The sequence below is a fragment of the Panthera leo genome, chromosome B3 (assembly GCF_018350215.1).
Source record: "Panthera leo isolate Ple1 chromosome B3, P.leo_Ple1_pat1.1, whole genome shotgun sequence".
NCBI lineage: Eukaryota > Metazoa > Chordata > Mammalia > Carnivora > Felidae > Panthera > Panthera leo.
Genome location: NC_056684.1, coordinates 71,962,725 through 71,976,463, shown reverse-complemented (window position 1 = coordinate 71,976,463; position 13,739 = coordinate 71,962,725). Strand labels below are relative to the sequence as shown.

The 13,739-nt window shown below is 39.0% G+C and overlaps 1 protein-coding gene across 2 annotated transcripts; it reads right to left on the bottom strand.

The window, feature by feature from the left end:
- Nucleotides 1-54: 54 nt before the first annotated feature.
- On the bottom strand, nt 55-13,731 carry TOX4 (TOX high mobility group box family member 4). 2 transcript variants are annotated; one of them, XM_042942652.1, is made up of 9 exons: nt 13,552-13,731; nt 13,272-13,340; nt 7,287-7,529; nt 6,186-6,446; nt 5,604-5,834; nt 3,992-4,072; nt 2,851-3,594; nt 1,707-1,870; nt 55-963 (listed from the first exon to the last, which is right to left on the bottom strand). In XM_042942652.1, the coding sequence occupies exons 1-9, from the start codon at nt 13,555-13,557 to the stop codon at nt 903-905; spliced, it is 1,860 nt and encodes a 619-aa protein (XP_042798586.1). In that variant the 5' UTR covers nt 13,558-13,731; the 3' UTR covers nt 55-902. The 2 variants fall into 2 exon arrangements, with proteins under 2 accessions (XP_042798586.1, XP_042798587.1); XM_042942653.1 differs by lacking the exon at nt 7,287-7,529 and having other exon boundaries at nt 13,552-13,729.
- Nucleotides 13,732-13,739: the final 8 nt, after the last annotated feature.

Here is a 13,739-nt window from a genome sequence, read left to right as displayed (position 1 = left end):
AGGTTATCATTGTTAGGGCCTTCATGCTCTAAACATTTGTTTATTCTGTTATGACTATGGCTTTGCTCGTCCTTTTTTTTTTTTTTTTAGCTTATTTCCAAGGAAAATGAGACAAGCACATCTTAGATTAGATTTAACTGAAAACCTAGGGTGTACAGATAATTAGCCTATGTATTATGTAAGTGAAAACATCTCTAACTTATCTTTTAAAAGATATTTTATCAAACACAAGTGAACACAACTTTAGACTTTAGTAAAACCTCTTATATTAAGGATATAGAGTTCTGCCTTTTACACTCAAACTGTGAGGAGGATCATGGACTACAGAAATAATATTTGTAAAGAGAAATAAATAAGAAACTCCTACACGATGGTATTTTCCCCACAGCCCAATGTGCCTGTTCTGTTGAGAACTTTTCTCAAAGTAATATATATAATAGATGTGACAGCAATATTCCTGTTTAAGAGGTAACTTCTAATGCAATTTTTTATCCCCTTTAAAATGGATTCTCCTAGGCTCAAAGCTGAGTGTGCTCCCATCATTTTAATAATTGTTTAGGCAAGTCCTATGACAATTACACCAAGTTTCCTCAAACAATCCTCCCCCCACCCCCCCACCAGCCCTCCCTATGTTCTGCTTGTTCATATACCCTTCACCCTTTGCTGTTATCACTGCTATGTGTGCTTGTACTTGAAAGTAAAAAGCAATTCCAGATTACAGCAAACTCAATGGACTTGCTCCATAGTATGGCCCCGGCTGAAGAGACAGGAAAGGGGAGAAGCACGAATGACATCATGGGTTGAGATCAGGCACTACCAGAAGCCCAGCTTGTGTTTTAAAAAGAGGCTCTTAAACATGTTCCCAGCAGGTAAGTCTTCACTGGCTTGGAGAACAGGGAGGACTATTTGACAAATACCACTGTGTTTGAATTTCTAGAGGCTACCCAGGCCAAGAAGACATCCCTAAGAGAGAAAAAGAGACACATAAACTCAGAATTACAGCCTAGAGATATAGATATATATATATATGTATATTTAAAGATACAGTCATTTTGAACTCTGTCATAAATAACTTCCTGGATAATTTCCTATAGCATTAAGAAGAGATGGTATCACCCAATAGGAATATAAGGGCAGTGGGCCTAAAAGATAGGTTCAGGCAATCCTAATTTACTGAACAGGATTTGACTCAGGAAATACCAATGCTTTGTTTCATGGGTATAGGTAAATCCCAGGAAAACTAGGGAGACGGGCAAAATCTTCAGAACCTCTCCCCTGCTCCCACTCCTGCCACACTTAGCACTTTATTGTGCTACTTACCACTTATCATTCCTCCTCAAATTCTAATTCCCTGAGAGGTCGGATTTGATCTAAGGAGATACTAAGCTAATATTCACAGTCCCTAACAGCTTATTGTGGCGTCATTTTTAAAAGGGCATATGTAACTAAATGTTAAAGAACATCTGTAACAATGTGATATAAGCAAAAAGCGAAAACTGTTAATTATATCATCTTTGTCTACATGGCAAATGTAAGTAAGCTCCTTAAGCAGGGGAACTTTTCCAGTAGCCTCTACAGTCAGACATCGGTATAGCAGTCTAGTCTACTTAAGATCAGGTGATCCTGATCCCATGCTCGGGGTTACCGTGTCTAACACAGTTAACTTAGTCATATCCGAATTCTACAAAGGGGAACTATAAGCTCACCTGCAATGCTTCACCACACATTCATTGCTGCAGTACTCATTGTCCCAGTCCTTACTCACAACAGGAGGATTCTCACAACCGGACCTCACACAGCGAGGCTGGGGTGAGAGTGTCACAGGAGACCCACTCACCAATTCAACATCCATTTGAGATGGAGACTCCACCTGTGAGAGGAAGAGAGCACCAAAAATGAATTAGATTACTACTTACCTAACCAGCTAGTCAAATGCATTCTGGAACCCAGTGGAGCAGTAGGTATTACAGTCCTTCACATATGGAGGCAGAATTCTAATAGAGGAGTTCCTGGTCTCCCTTTCTTTATGCAGCTTTAGAACTTTGTCAAGCAGACGGACATGAAGATTCTTCCCATTAATGGAATGCTGGCCACATGCTAGTACTCGTTAATTTCATCTGTCACTGACTTTGTTCCACACTTGAATAATATTCCTTTGAAAATGTCAAAAGTACAATGTGCATAGTGTCTGGGTTACCTCAACTAAGATTGGGAGGACTAAGAAAAGACAAAATGTGGTGCCATTAGAAAAAGGGAGATTCACAGTTTCTGCTGATGGGGGGGGGCGGATTTTTCTTTAAAATGATTGCTTCATTAATTGTGGAGCTAGAGTCTCAAAACAGACTCACATTTTATTTAAAGTGACTACTGGTGATGTACAAGTTAAAACTAGGGTAAGTGGCACCTGTCTGTGTCTCTTTGGAAAGACTCCATGATATGAACCAATTTTTTTCTAGCTATATCCCCTGTCCATCCTCCCACTTAAAACATCAAGCTAAGCAGGCGAAAGGCAAGAGATATGGAAGAACTTTTATCTCCAAAGTTTAGGATCCTTGGATAGACACCTGCTAACTCTATGCTTAGCCTGTGTTCCCTCTAGTAGAATGGCAGTATGACTTCAACTTAGTTAAGGAGTGGTCTGGGACAGCAGACCCTCCTAAATATTTCTCACAAGAACACTACAGATTGTTGTGGGTAGGACAAGTCACAGTCGCAGGGAACTGCTACAGGATGTCTGTACTCCTGGTTGCCAGGCATTAAATGCTAGCAGCAACCTCCACCTTTATTGGATCAACCGAAAAATTAAACTTTTATACTGGTCTAGAGAAAGACTTAAAAACAGAGGCTTACCTCGGGAACTACATCCGTGATCATCTCACAGATTGTCTCAGGGGAGGTTTCTTCCACTGTATGGGCCTCAGGGCTGTTGTTCATAGGCCGCTCAGGACTACTTTCCACAGCTGGTGGGACTAAGGTAGTCTGCATTTTCAAAGTGGGTGGAGGCACAATCTTGATCTGCAGAGGAGGTGGCTGCTGCTGTAAATTGATTCGAACTTTCTGAGGTGGAGGCTGTTGCATGGCCTGAAGTGGGGGAGGCTGTTGCAGAATGGTCACTTGCTGCTGAGTGGGGGGCTGAGGCATCTGTTGCAATGGAGGGGGTTGTAGTCGGGGTGGAGGCAGTTGCATAGAAGCTGCAGCTGCTGCCGCTGCCTGCAACACTGACCGAGTGACAATCTGGGCTTGTTGACTGGGCTGGATAGTGGCTGTACTGGTCTGGCCTAGTTGGATCCCCCGGGAGGTCACCACTGTGGCTGGGATAACAGTAACCATCCCTCCTTGAGACATAGTAATAGAAGAGGGCAACATCTGTTTGGTAATAATCAACTTGGTGATATTGGGCTGACCCCCAGCCCCAGAAGATGCCTGATTTGCTACATAGGAGGAAAGAGTGGAGTTAACAACAATGGAAGGGGATAGGGCAGGGGGCTCTGTTGAGGCTGGTGCTGGAGATGCTGGGTCAACAGTAGCCATAGGAGGTGGAGAAGGAGTCTGTGATGGTGGTACTGGATCCAATTCTACTGTCTCCACAGTGGCCTAAAAGACCCCCCCAGAAAAGAAAAAAAAAGTCATTTGGAGATTTACTTTGTTCCCTAGAACATATTCACTCTAATCATCTCCCACGAAAAGACACATCACAGAGTGATAAGAAAGAAAGAGAAAGAAAAAGAAAGAAGAGAAAAAAAAAAAGAAGAAAGAAAGAAAGAAAAAGAAAAAAGAGCAACTGTGGGGAGTAATAGTAAATAAGGGGGAGAAACTCAGAAAGATTTTGGCAAGGTTTATAATGGAAACAACAGGGAACCTGTTCTATACTTTTGAGCTTTTAATACTGCATAGTAGTAACAAGTCACACAAGTTTTTGGTGGTATTTACTTCTTATAACTACTAATAAATAGCTCCAAAAATCGTTTTATTGGTTATTTAACCCTCTTACCTGACACTCTTGATTGTCTTTATATGCAGCCAGAGCCTTCAGATACTCTTTCTTGGCAGCTTCAGTTTTCCTTTTATATACCTACAGGAAAGAGAGGCTGTTTAAAGACTCCCCATACTCCTAGAAAAGACCTATAATTCTATATTATTTATCAATGAGTGACAACTCATTTAAATATTTACAACTCTTTTTAGTGAATACACTTCTGGAAGCTAGTAATCAAAACAACCTCCACGGCAAACTTTCTAGTGACCATGCACCTGAAGGTCAGCCAATCAGCAAATCTTTCCAGAGCAACTATACTTCTAAAGCAACACCAAACCATGCCCAGTTTTATAATAAAATCCTGATCCAAAAATTATGTAAGATCAGGAGTATGCTTAGCCTAACAAGTACATTCTCCCTTAAGGAAAGTGGCAAATTATTTGCAATCATGGCCACAAGAATTCCTCCCATCTTGCATACTTCTTCCATCAAGGGCTGAAACCTACTTTCCCCTCCTTTGAATCTGGGATAGCCCTATGAATTGCTTTGACCATGAGAATGTGGCCTAAGTGAGAGAGACAGACTTTGCTCCTAAGTCAGCCATACTATAAACAAGCCAGCCTAGCCTTTTGAAGGATGAGAAGCTATGTGAATCAGGTTGTCTAAGCTAACAGGTAGCACCAAATTGTCAGATACAGGAGCAAGGTCACCTTGGCCAGCCACACTAGCTGTCATTTGGCTACAATCACAAGAATGAGCCCAGGCAAGAACATCAGGAAAACCATCTAACCAATTTACAGAATCACAACAAATAATAAACTGCCACTATTTAAAGCTATTAAATTTGTGGTTTGTTGCGCAGCAATAGATAACTGTTATAAGTTACAATACATTTTAGCTTTTTGTTTCAATTAAGTAGCAGACTCACTTTGACATAAGACCTGGGGAATGTAGGGTAATGATAATTATAGCCATCTTCAATTTTAATTGTGTCTTATGTAGTATAATTTTCATTTATTTTTAAAATCCATATCAAATTTAGAGAGATTAACTATAGTTTTCAAGTTTATACTAAACCAATGTGAAAAATATAAACTAAACCCTAAATTCAAACTTAGGGTAGTAGATTTTAGAGCTGCAGGTTACCGAGGAATGGCCTAATTTGACAGAAAAAAAAAAAATGGGCTTTAGTAAAATTAGATTTGGTGTTTTTACAAAAATTATTAATTTTTAGATGGGTATTTTGGATTAAGCGGATGGCTGCAACTTCTAAGACAAAGTATGATCTATGAATGCTATAAACAAAGAGCTGATATGAAATAAGAGCATTTAAAAAAGTTTAGAAAGGGGAACCTGGGTGGCTCAGTTGGTTAAGTGTCTGACTTCAGCTCTCAGCTCGAGTCATGATCTCACAGTTCGTGAGTTCGAGCCCCATGTCAGGCTTTGTGCTGACAGCTCAGAGCCTGGACCCTGCTTCAGATTCTGTATCTTCCTCTCTCTCTGCTCCTCCTCTGCTCATGCTTTCCCTCTCTCAAAAATAAACACACATTAAAAAATTTTAAAGATAAAAAGTTTAGAAGAAACTTCTAAAGCATTCACTATCCACTATCCTCCATGTTTTGCTCACCTGTTTTTGTTCCTCTCCCAGACTGTCCCACATGGAGGCCACAATTTTTGAAACCTCCCCAAAAGTGGCATTGGGATTCTGTCCCTTGATGGCAGCCTGTGTGTCACGAAAGAATAAAGCATATGCTGAAACTGGTTTCTGGGGTTCATTAGGATCTTTCTTTTTTCTCTTCTTTGGGGCCTTCTGCTTTTTCCCTGCTTCCACCACAACTGTCTTCTGGCTGGGAATTTGCTGTAGGGAAAAAAAAAGAGAATTACAAGGGGGAAGAAGGAAGAATCATGTCTGGAGAACTGTAAGAAAAGGACTTTTATACGGGGGAACTAACTAGACACATGGATGTAATTTTCAGAAATGCTAAAAAGAGGCAATAGGATTAAGACATTAGTAAAGTATGTGAGGACCAATTAGAATGGGGATTGGGAAAAGCATTATAAACTGTAGATTGAGAGGCAGGACCCCATACCCAGAAAAGAGCAGAGGAGATGGCAGGGCAGGAGCAAATAATACTGAGTAGGCTCTGTATGCCAAGAGTTTTATCCCAGAATATCATGGCAGATTTGATTTTGGCAGGGAATGCCTCACCCTCCGGAAATCCTCAACACCATCCTCATGAAGTGAACTAGTAGGTGAAGGGGTGGTTGAAAGACGATCCTCAGGTGACTGGGCAGGTGGCAGGATGGTGCCACCCCCTAAGCTCAAACCAAGTTGAGAACTCAGTTCTGACTGATCAATGGTGGTCAACTGGCTATGCCCCATCAAGCCAGATGTCATGTCTGTCATTGGTACATCAATTGTAACAGGTGGGTTGGCACTATACTGAGTTCCTATAGAATGGTCCAAGTCCTGAGAGAAGCAGAAGGACTAATTAAACACTAAATATAAAAAAACACCACTCTTTCCCCCCACTGAATTCAGGACAGTTTGTACTCTTGCTTACCCAAACTGTATCATCGTTTAAACACTAAACAAATAATTTGTCTACATATAATAAAGTACAAAAATTATTAAAGTCACTTCTTTGTATTCAAAAGCCTGTTCCAAAATAAAAACTAATCAGAGAAGTCTTAATTTTGGATAATTTAAAGAACAAATAAGTTATTCAGTAATCTGGAGGTGGTGATGACACATAGGGTAAAGAAAAATTTCCTCCCTGTACTCTCCTACAATAGTGGCTTTTAAAGTTGCAATACACAGGCAATCAAGAGTAAATAAGGCCAATGTTAGAGATGTATGGCATCAAATATAGTGTGAAGATGTGCTACTGATGAAATGTGCTGGAAGCCCAATACACTGATTTTTAACACATACTAATCCACAATTAATACATTTGGTTCAGACTGTTTTGGAATAAATCTCTCAACATGCTAGCTACCACACTCACATTTTAATCCTGGGCTATGAAGGCAACAATAGAAGGAAAAAAACCTTTTCCCCCCAAAGCCACAATCCTTTTCATATTAGGGTGAACACAGGACCTTTTATAATTTAAAACTAGTTTTCAAGTAAAATTGATTCAAATGATAAATTCCGTTCAAGGGAAATTAAGTCTTTGTTGGTGAGCCTTTAACCACAGAATGAGAACCAAGTAATACCCAAGTGTAGTAGGGAAGAGAGAGTCACTTTTAACTCCCTCAACATCATGCCCATGAGCCTGGGTAAGCTTGATAATGTCTTGCCCCTTACCATGGTCAAGCCCCCACTCAGGAGCCCCCCGCCCTGCTCCATCAAGCCATGGGTCATGCCCACAGGCATGTCCAATGTCTGGACCCCATATTGGGCTGAAAAGCTGCCATCCTGAGAGGAGGAAGGGTCTGCCAGGTCATCAAAGTGGCCAACCACATCTGAGACAGCCAGTGAGGGATCAGAATCCAAGGAGATAGGTGGGATTTCAAATTCCTCATCTCCCAAGCTTGGTGTATGGAATGTCTGTAGGGGGAAAAAGGGAAAAAAAATTAGTGGGAAGAGGAGGAACTGCATACTGCTAAGTGAAGAACATGGCTGGGTACTGGAGTTTCTCAGTGTACCTCTTTTCAGCCTGGATCCTATTTTTTATCAGTTTCTTTGGACCTATTTAATTTTGCAAATAAACCTCTCTTCCTCATACCTTTGGTCATATGACATATACAAGGCTGCCAGTATAAATCACAGTTTTCAGTTTTTTAATCTGTTTTTATCAATTGTCCTATCATGCTTACGGTTCTAATGAGTGACTCTCTTGGCACCACTAGTCCAAGGACCCAGTCTTTATAAATTGTTTTGCCTATGACGCCTAAAAACTCTCAAAAGATTCTAATAAACAGCAGTTGTTTTGCAATTATACACCTGAACTATTAGACCACAGAAATTCATTGTCAACCAGTTACACTTTTGACTGTTGTTTTAGGTTCCTTTGAAGCAAACCCTAAAAGGTACTGTCATGGGAATGATATCCTCTTCTAAAATATCTACACTTAAGAGTTCCATCTTAGAGATCATGATGTTAACAACCAGTTAAGATTCCCATTTGTACAGCATTTTTAGAAAACCCAACAATGCCAAGGTAAAGCTAATACTCAGGAGAAAAACCTTCACAAGAGCTACAGCCAAAAGGCAAATTGGTTCTCTAATAGATTCTTAATCTGGCTCTGACAGCCTTTCTGTAAGAGAGGAAGAAAAAGAGTACTCCAGCTGGCTATAAAACCCAATCTCTTCATCTGAATTCAACTATAGTAATATACTCTTTTTATACTGAATGGATCCACCATTCAGGGAGCCGACAGGCTAATGTCTGAATGAAAATATATTAAATGCCATGGTTCCTTTTAGACATTAAAAAACTAAATTAGTGACATTTGCAGCAAGAGTATTATAATTGCAAGAGACTTTGGTGTCAGAGAAGGTCTAGGTTCAAGTTCCAGCTTTGCCACTTACTATATGATTTTGAAGGGGTTTTCCTCATCTATAAAATCAGAGTTGTAATGGTAATCTCCTTATATTGTTATTATGAGAATTAATGGGATTTAGTAACAAAACTTTTGTCACATTGCCTTATAATTGCTTAATAACTATTAACCATTGCTATTAACAATATTAATATCCTAATTATGATTAACTTGAGACCTACTAATCAGTTATCATAGATAAATGGAATTTTAGAAACTTTAAATTCTATCAGCCCACACATGGCATAGTAAATATCAACTGATTCTGATCAAATTCAATAGGTACCCACATTTTTTTCATGATTAAACAATGCATTCTTTAAGAGTTCCTCAAGGTTTTTATGGACCCACAAAGGGTCCCAGTAATATCACTATTTATTTTTTTAAGGTTTATTTAAGTAATCTCTACACCCATGTGGGGCTTGAGCTCCCAACCCTGAGATCAAGAGTTGCTTGCTCCTCTGACTGAGCCAGCCAGGTGCTACACCATTTTGATTTCAATGAAGACGTTGTTAGAAAAAATATTTCCAGCTAGTAGAAACTAGGGGGAAAAAAAGTATGTCTGTGAAATGCCTAATCTTTCTGAATCTTACTGGTAAACTGAAAACAGTTTCCTAAAAGACAAAAATATGTATATAGCTACATTTCTACATTTTCATTCTCTAAGATCCTTACTATTTTACTTAACATGGTAAAAATTTGGTAGTTGTCTAGGATATAACATGAGAGTGGCACAAGGAACATAGGAGCCGGCAGTTCTTAAGGAAAAACTTAAAATCGACCCCCAAAAACTAAACATTTTTCAGTACACAGCTTACAATTCTTCTTACTGCGTGAAAGTTCTTAACTTACTCTTTCTGAAATTTTAGTTTACGTAGGTTCATGTGACATGTTTCAGGAAGAGAGTACAAAGATTTCTACCAAATTTTCATGTGAACAAAGTTATGGGGATCGGAAAAAGGATCCACAGAAACATATACTAGATTAATAGTTGTATAATGGTAGTTTTCAGTTTTTTATAAGATACAGATTGCTTTAGCAAAGCAAAAGATGCCTATCTTTTTCTGCTTACCAGAACAAATAAAAAGGCAACTCTGCCAAGATGTGAAAATGATACTATTTGTTAAAAAGAACTAAAAAGAATAAAAATTCATATCCCAAACAAGAGACCAGTGTTCTGCAAAGGACTACCCTTCATAAACCATCTGGACTGCTCTCATGGATAACACTAAAAAACCAGACATGCAGAGATTCCACTGTATTAAATTAACAGGGCATTCTTTCTATGCACCACCCCCTGGAATGTGGAAACAGCTTTTCTATTCAGTATCCATAGCTTTAATGGGTTTTTTTTTTTTGGGGGGGGGGGGGGCTTTGTTTTGCTTATGTTTGTTTCTTCCCTAAATAAGAAAAGTAAAATAATAGCAATGATCAAGAATACAGAGGGGTAAACCACATGCTAGAATAAACACAAGAGATTCACTTTAAATCTCTTTTACTACCACAAATGACCTTTAACATTATGGGGAAAAAACCAATAATGGATATCTAGTTGTGGGTCTACTACATAACTCACATATAAAACAAAGATACAACTGTAGCAAATACTAAAATAAAAACAAATAATTTCGACACAAAAGGAGAAAACAGGAACATGATGTAGCTACCCTCTCATTCAGCTTTCTCCCTCTGTGTTAAATTTGTGGGTCTTTTTGAGGTAAGAATCAGTTTGGGAATTATAGTTTATAAACAAGGATCCTCAACTATTTAGAGAACCAAAAAATAAAAAAAAAAAATGATCTCTCTCTCTTTTCATATTTCCCCATGCCAAGACACACAACCCACTATTTCTTTAAGTAGTTTGTGTAGATTATTCATTTTAAAGAAACTTATTTTAATCCAACACCTATTTACTCTTAGATACACTGGCACTATGTATCATTAAAATAATTAATTGTTCTAAAAAGTGCTATAGTAGCGAAAATCTTAACTATTCAGCCTGAAATAATTAAGTGATTCTAATATTATAAGTACTTTTCCTAATTAAAAATAGGTATCTTTATATTATTTTTCTCTAAGTGCCCAAAGCCTAGTATCATTATGTAAGAGCCAACCTGAATGAGGGAAACAGACAGATTAAACTCTCTTCAGATAGTATAACTTTCCTGTCTCAAGCAATGCTGTAACAAATGCTAAGCCTTCCTCTCTGGATACTTACTCTTTAGAAATTTTTACTACTATTTCTTATTTTATTGAGGTATAATTTGCATTAAATACACAAATTTAAAGTATATAGCTCAAAGAATTTTTACACATGTAGACATCCAATTAACTACCACCCAGATAAAAATACAGAACATTTCTACCTAAAAGATTTTTTTATGCTCCTTCTGAGTCAATATTCTCTCCTTTCCACAACAGGTACCGTTATTCTGATTTCTATAAACATAGCATGACACTGTCTATTCTTTATTCATTAAAAAACAAACTTATGTAGTGTCTACTCTTTTATGTCAGGCTTTTTACTCAACAATATATTTTTCATATCACCCAAGGTTCATTTATTCGTAGTTGATGACCTTTTCTATTGCTGTGTAGTATTCCTTTTTACAAATGTATCCATTTATAGACATTTGGGTTGTTTCTGGTGCTTAGCTATTATGACTAAAGTTGCTGTAAACATACAAGTTTTTGGTTAATATATACACTCATTTCTCTCATGTATACCTCAAGGAGTAGAACTAAACTGGGTCACAGGGTAGGTATATGTTTATCTTTAATAGATACTGCTAGTTTTCCAAAGTGATTGAACCAATTTATACTTACATCAGTAATGATTAAGAGTTATCTACATACTTGCAAAGTCTTGTAATTGTCAGTCTTCTTAATTTTAACCATTCTAGTGGGTGTACAGTCATACTCATAATTTTAACTGGCATTTCCCTGGTGAGTGATGACGATGACACTCCTTCATATGCCTAATGGCAATTTGGATACCCTCTTTTGTGAAGTGTGTGTTCAGTCTTTTACCCATTTTTAGGTTGGATTCTTCCTTTTACTCTACATAAGCATTTGATATATTCTGAAAATGATGTGTATTAAAATATGTGTATTAAAATATCTTCTCCCATTCTGTGGTGTGTCTAGTTCATGTCTGAATGATGTCTTGATGAAAAGAAGTTCCTAGTTTCAATAAGGTCCAATTTTCCAGGTTTTTTTATGGTTAGTATTTTTGTGGGCATCTATCTTTTTCTGGCAAGCAAACCATAAATATCACTTTTTCCAAAAAACGATTTGTTTAAGTATCACCTAAGTTATATTTGGGGTAGTTCAAAAAAAATTTAAAAGAGGAAGGGAAGGTGAATAAGTAATGAGAACAACTGTTAACAATGACAGAGACCTAAGCTAAAGGAAGATACTGAAATTTAATTATGAGCTTCTTGGCAAAATAGTTTTGTTTTCTTAGTTCTTAAAGTCATAGAAACAAAGGATACACTCAAACCTGGGAAGTTTCTGGAGGCCAGTGTGAAATTTACCACACTCTAAATTTAAATCTGATTCAGAAGAAATTGGCAATGATGCACTTTCATGAGGATGAGGCCAATGTGAGGTTTACAACACTCCAAATAATGAAATTAAACCACGGGGGTATCATTCAGAAGAAACTGGCAATGAGACTGGAAAGCACCAAGGAGATTTTAGTTTTTTAATTTTTTCTAAATTTGTCGCTCATTTGATTCACTTTCCCCTCCTTAAGAGAATAATAAGCAATAATAGCAATAAAGAAATTAAACTAGCAACTATGCCTTGTCAATCTAGTTCTCGTCCATGAAAATATTAAAGTTTACTACAGGATAAGCATATTCAACAGCAATCGAAAAAACTGATGGAAGTGATTGACTTCACTTTTGGGAAAAAAATATTAAAATCCTCAAAAAACATTCTGGAAAGCTCAAGACTGCCGTTTTTCAAAGACTGGAAAATTTATTTTTGTCTGTTCCAAATCTTTCTCTTTCACCCTGCCTAAACAAGTGATAGGAACTTATGACAGTATTTTAAGCAAAACTTTTTCACAAATACTAAAAAGCACTTCACCATAACCATTATTTCTACATCACAACATCATAAACTATTACTACAGCCATTCGGCAGCTAGGAAATTTGTGACAAAGGAGTAGTAACCTGCCCGAACTCTGAGTCACTGGCAAACAAACACATGTTGTACTCAACCCCCTTCATGTTTTCTGGCAATTATTTCCTTTCATCTTGTCACTAGCAAAACGAACTTGTAGGTAAACATAACTACTTAAAAAAAAAAATCCCTGAGCAGGAAATTTAAGCGAAATAAACACCCTACAATAGATAGTTTCAAGAATGAATACATGTGCACCAGTTAAGTAAACTCCCTCACCCCGATTTATCTTATATATTTTCCTCCCGCTGCGATCCCCCCAAATTCTTATTTCTCCCCAATGAAAGGAAACAATTCTACCCTGTCTTCCAATCCAAAATCACTCTGAGATGGGTTAACTCTTTCCAAAGTCCTGCTTTTCTGATGACAGCAGCTTCCCGGGCCTTCCCCTTAGTCTTCATAGGCTCTAGAAGCAGCTGCCACTGTTCTCTGAACACCAATCGCGGTCCCTGGTTCCCAGCCCCCGAGGCACCCGCGTCCACGCACTCCTCCCCGCCGCCCTACCCCACCGCTGCCTCAGGCCCTCCCCCCACAGCGTCGGCAGCTCGTGCTCACCTCGGCCCCTGACAGGAAGGGGTGCGAGGGCCCTGTGATCGTCAGGTAATTGTCATTTCCTCCGGGAAACTGGAAACCAAAAGAAAGCCGCGGGGATAAGTTAGGGGGAGTAAGGAGTTAGCTTGGAGCGACGGATTCTGTCCCCGACATTCTGACAACACTCCCCAAACCCCGCTCTCTTCTCCCCTCCCGCCGGCCGCCTCTCCACCCGGCTTCCCGCCTCTGCTTCAACTCCGTCGGCCGCGCTCTCTCGCCAGCCTTCTTAATGCTAGGTTCCTACCTCCATCTTCACACAACGGCTACCACCGTCTCAGTCCCCTCATCGCTCCCACCGCCCCCACCGGACTCGGACTGCCGTCACTTCCGCAAGGACGTGCGTCGCTCTCCGTTGATTGGAAGGAGCGCCGTGGGGCTATTGCGAGTCGCGCCGGGAAGGCGGAGCGGACGGAAAGGATAGCTACCGCCCCC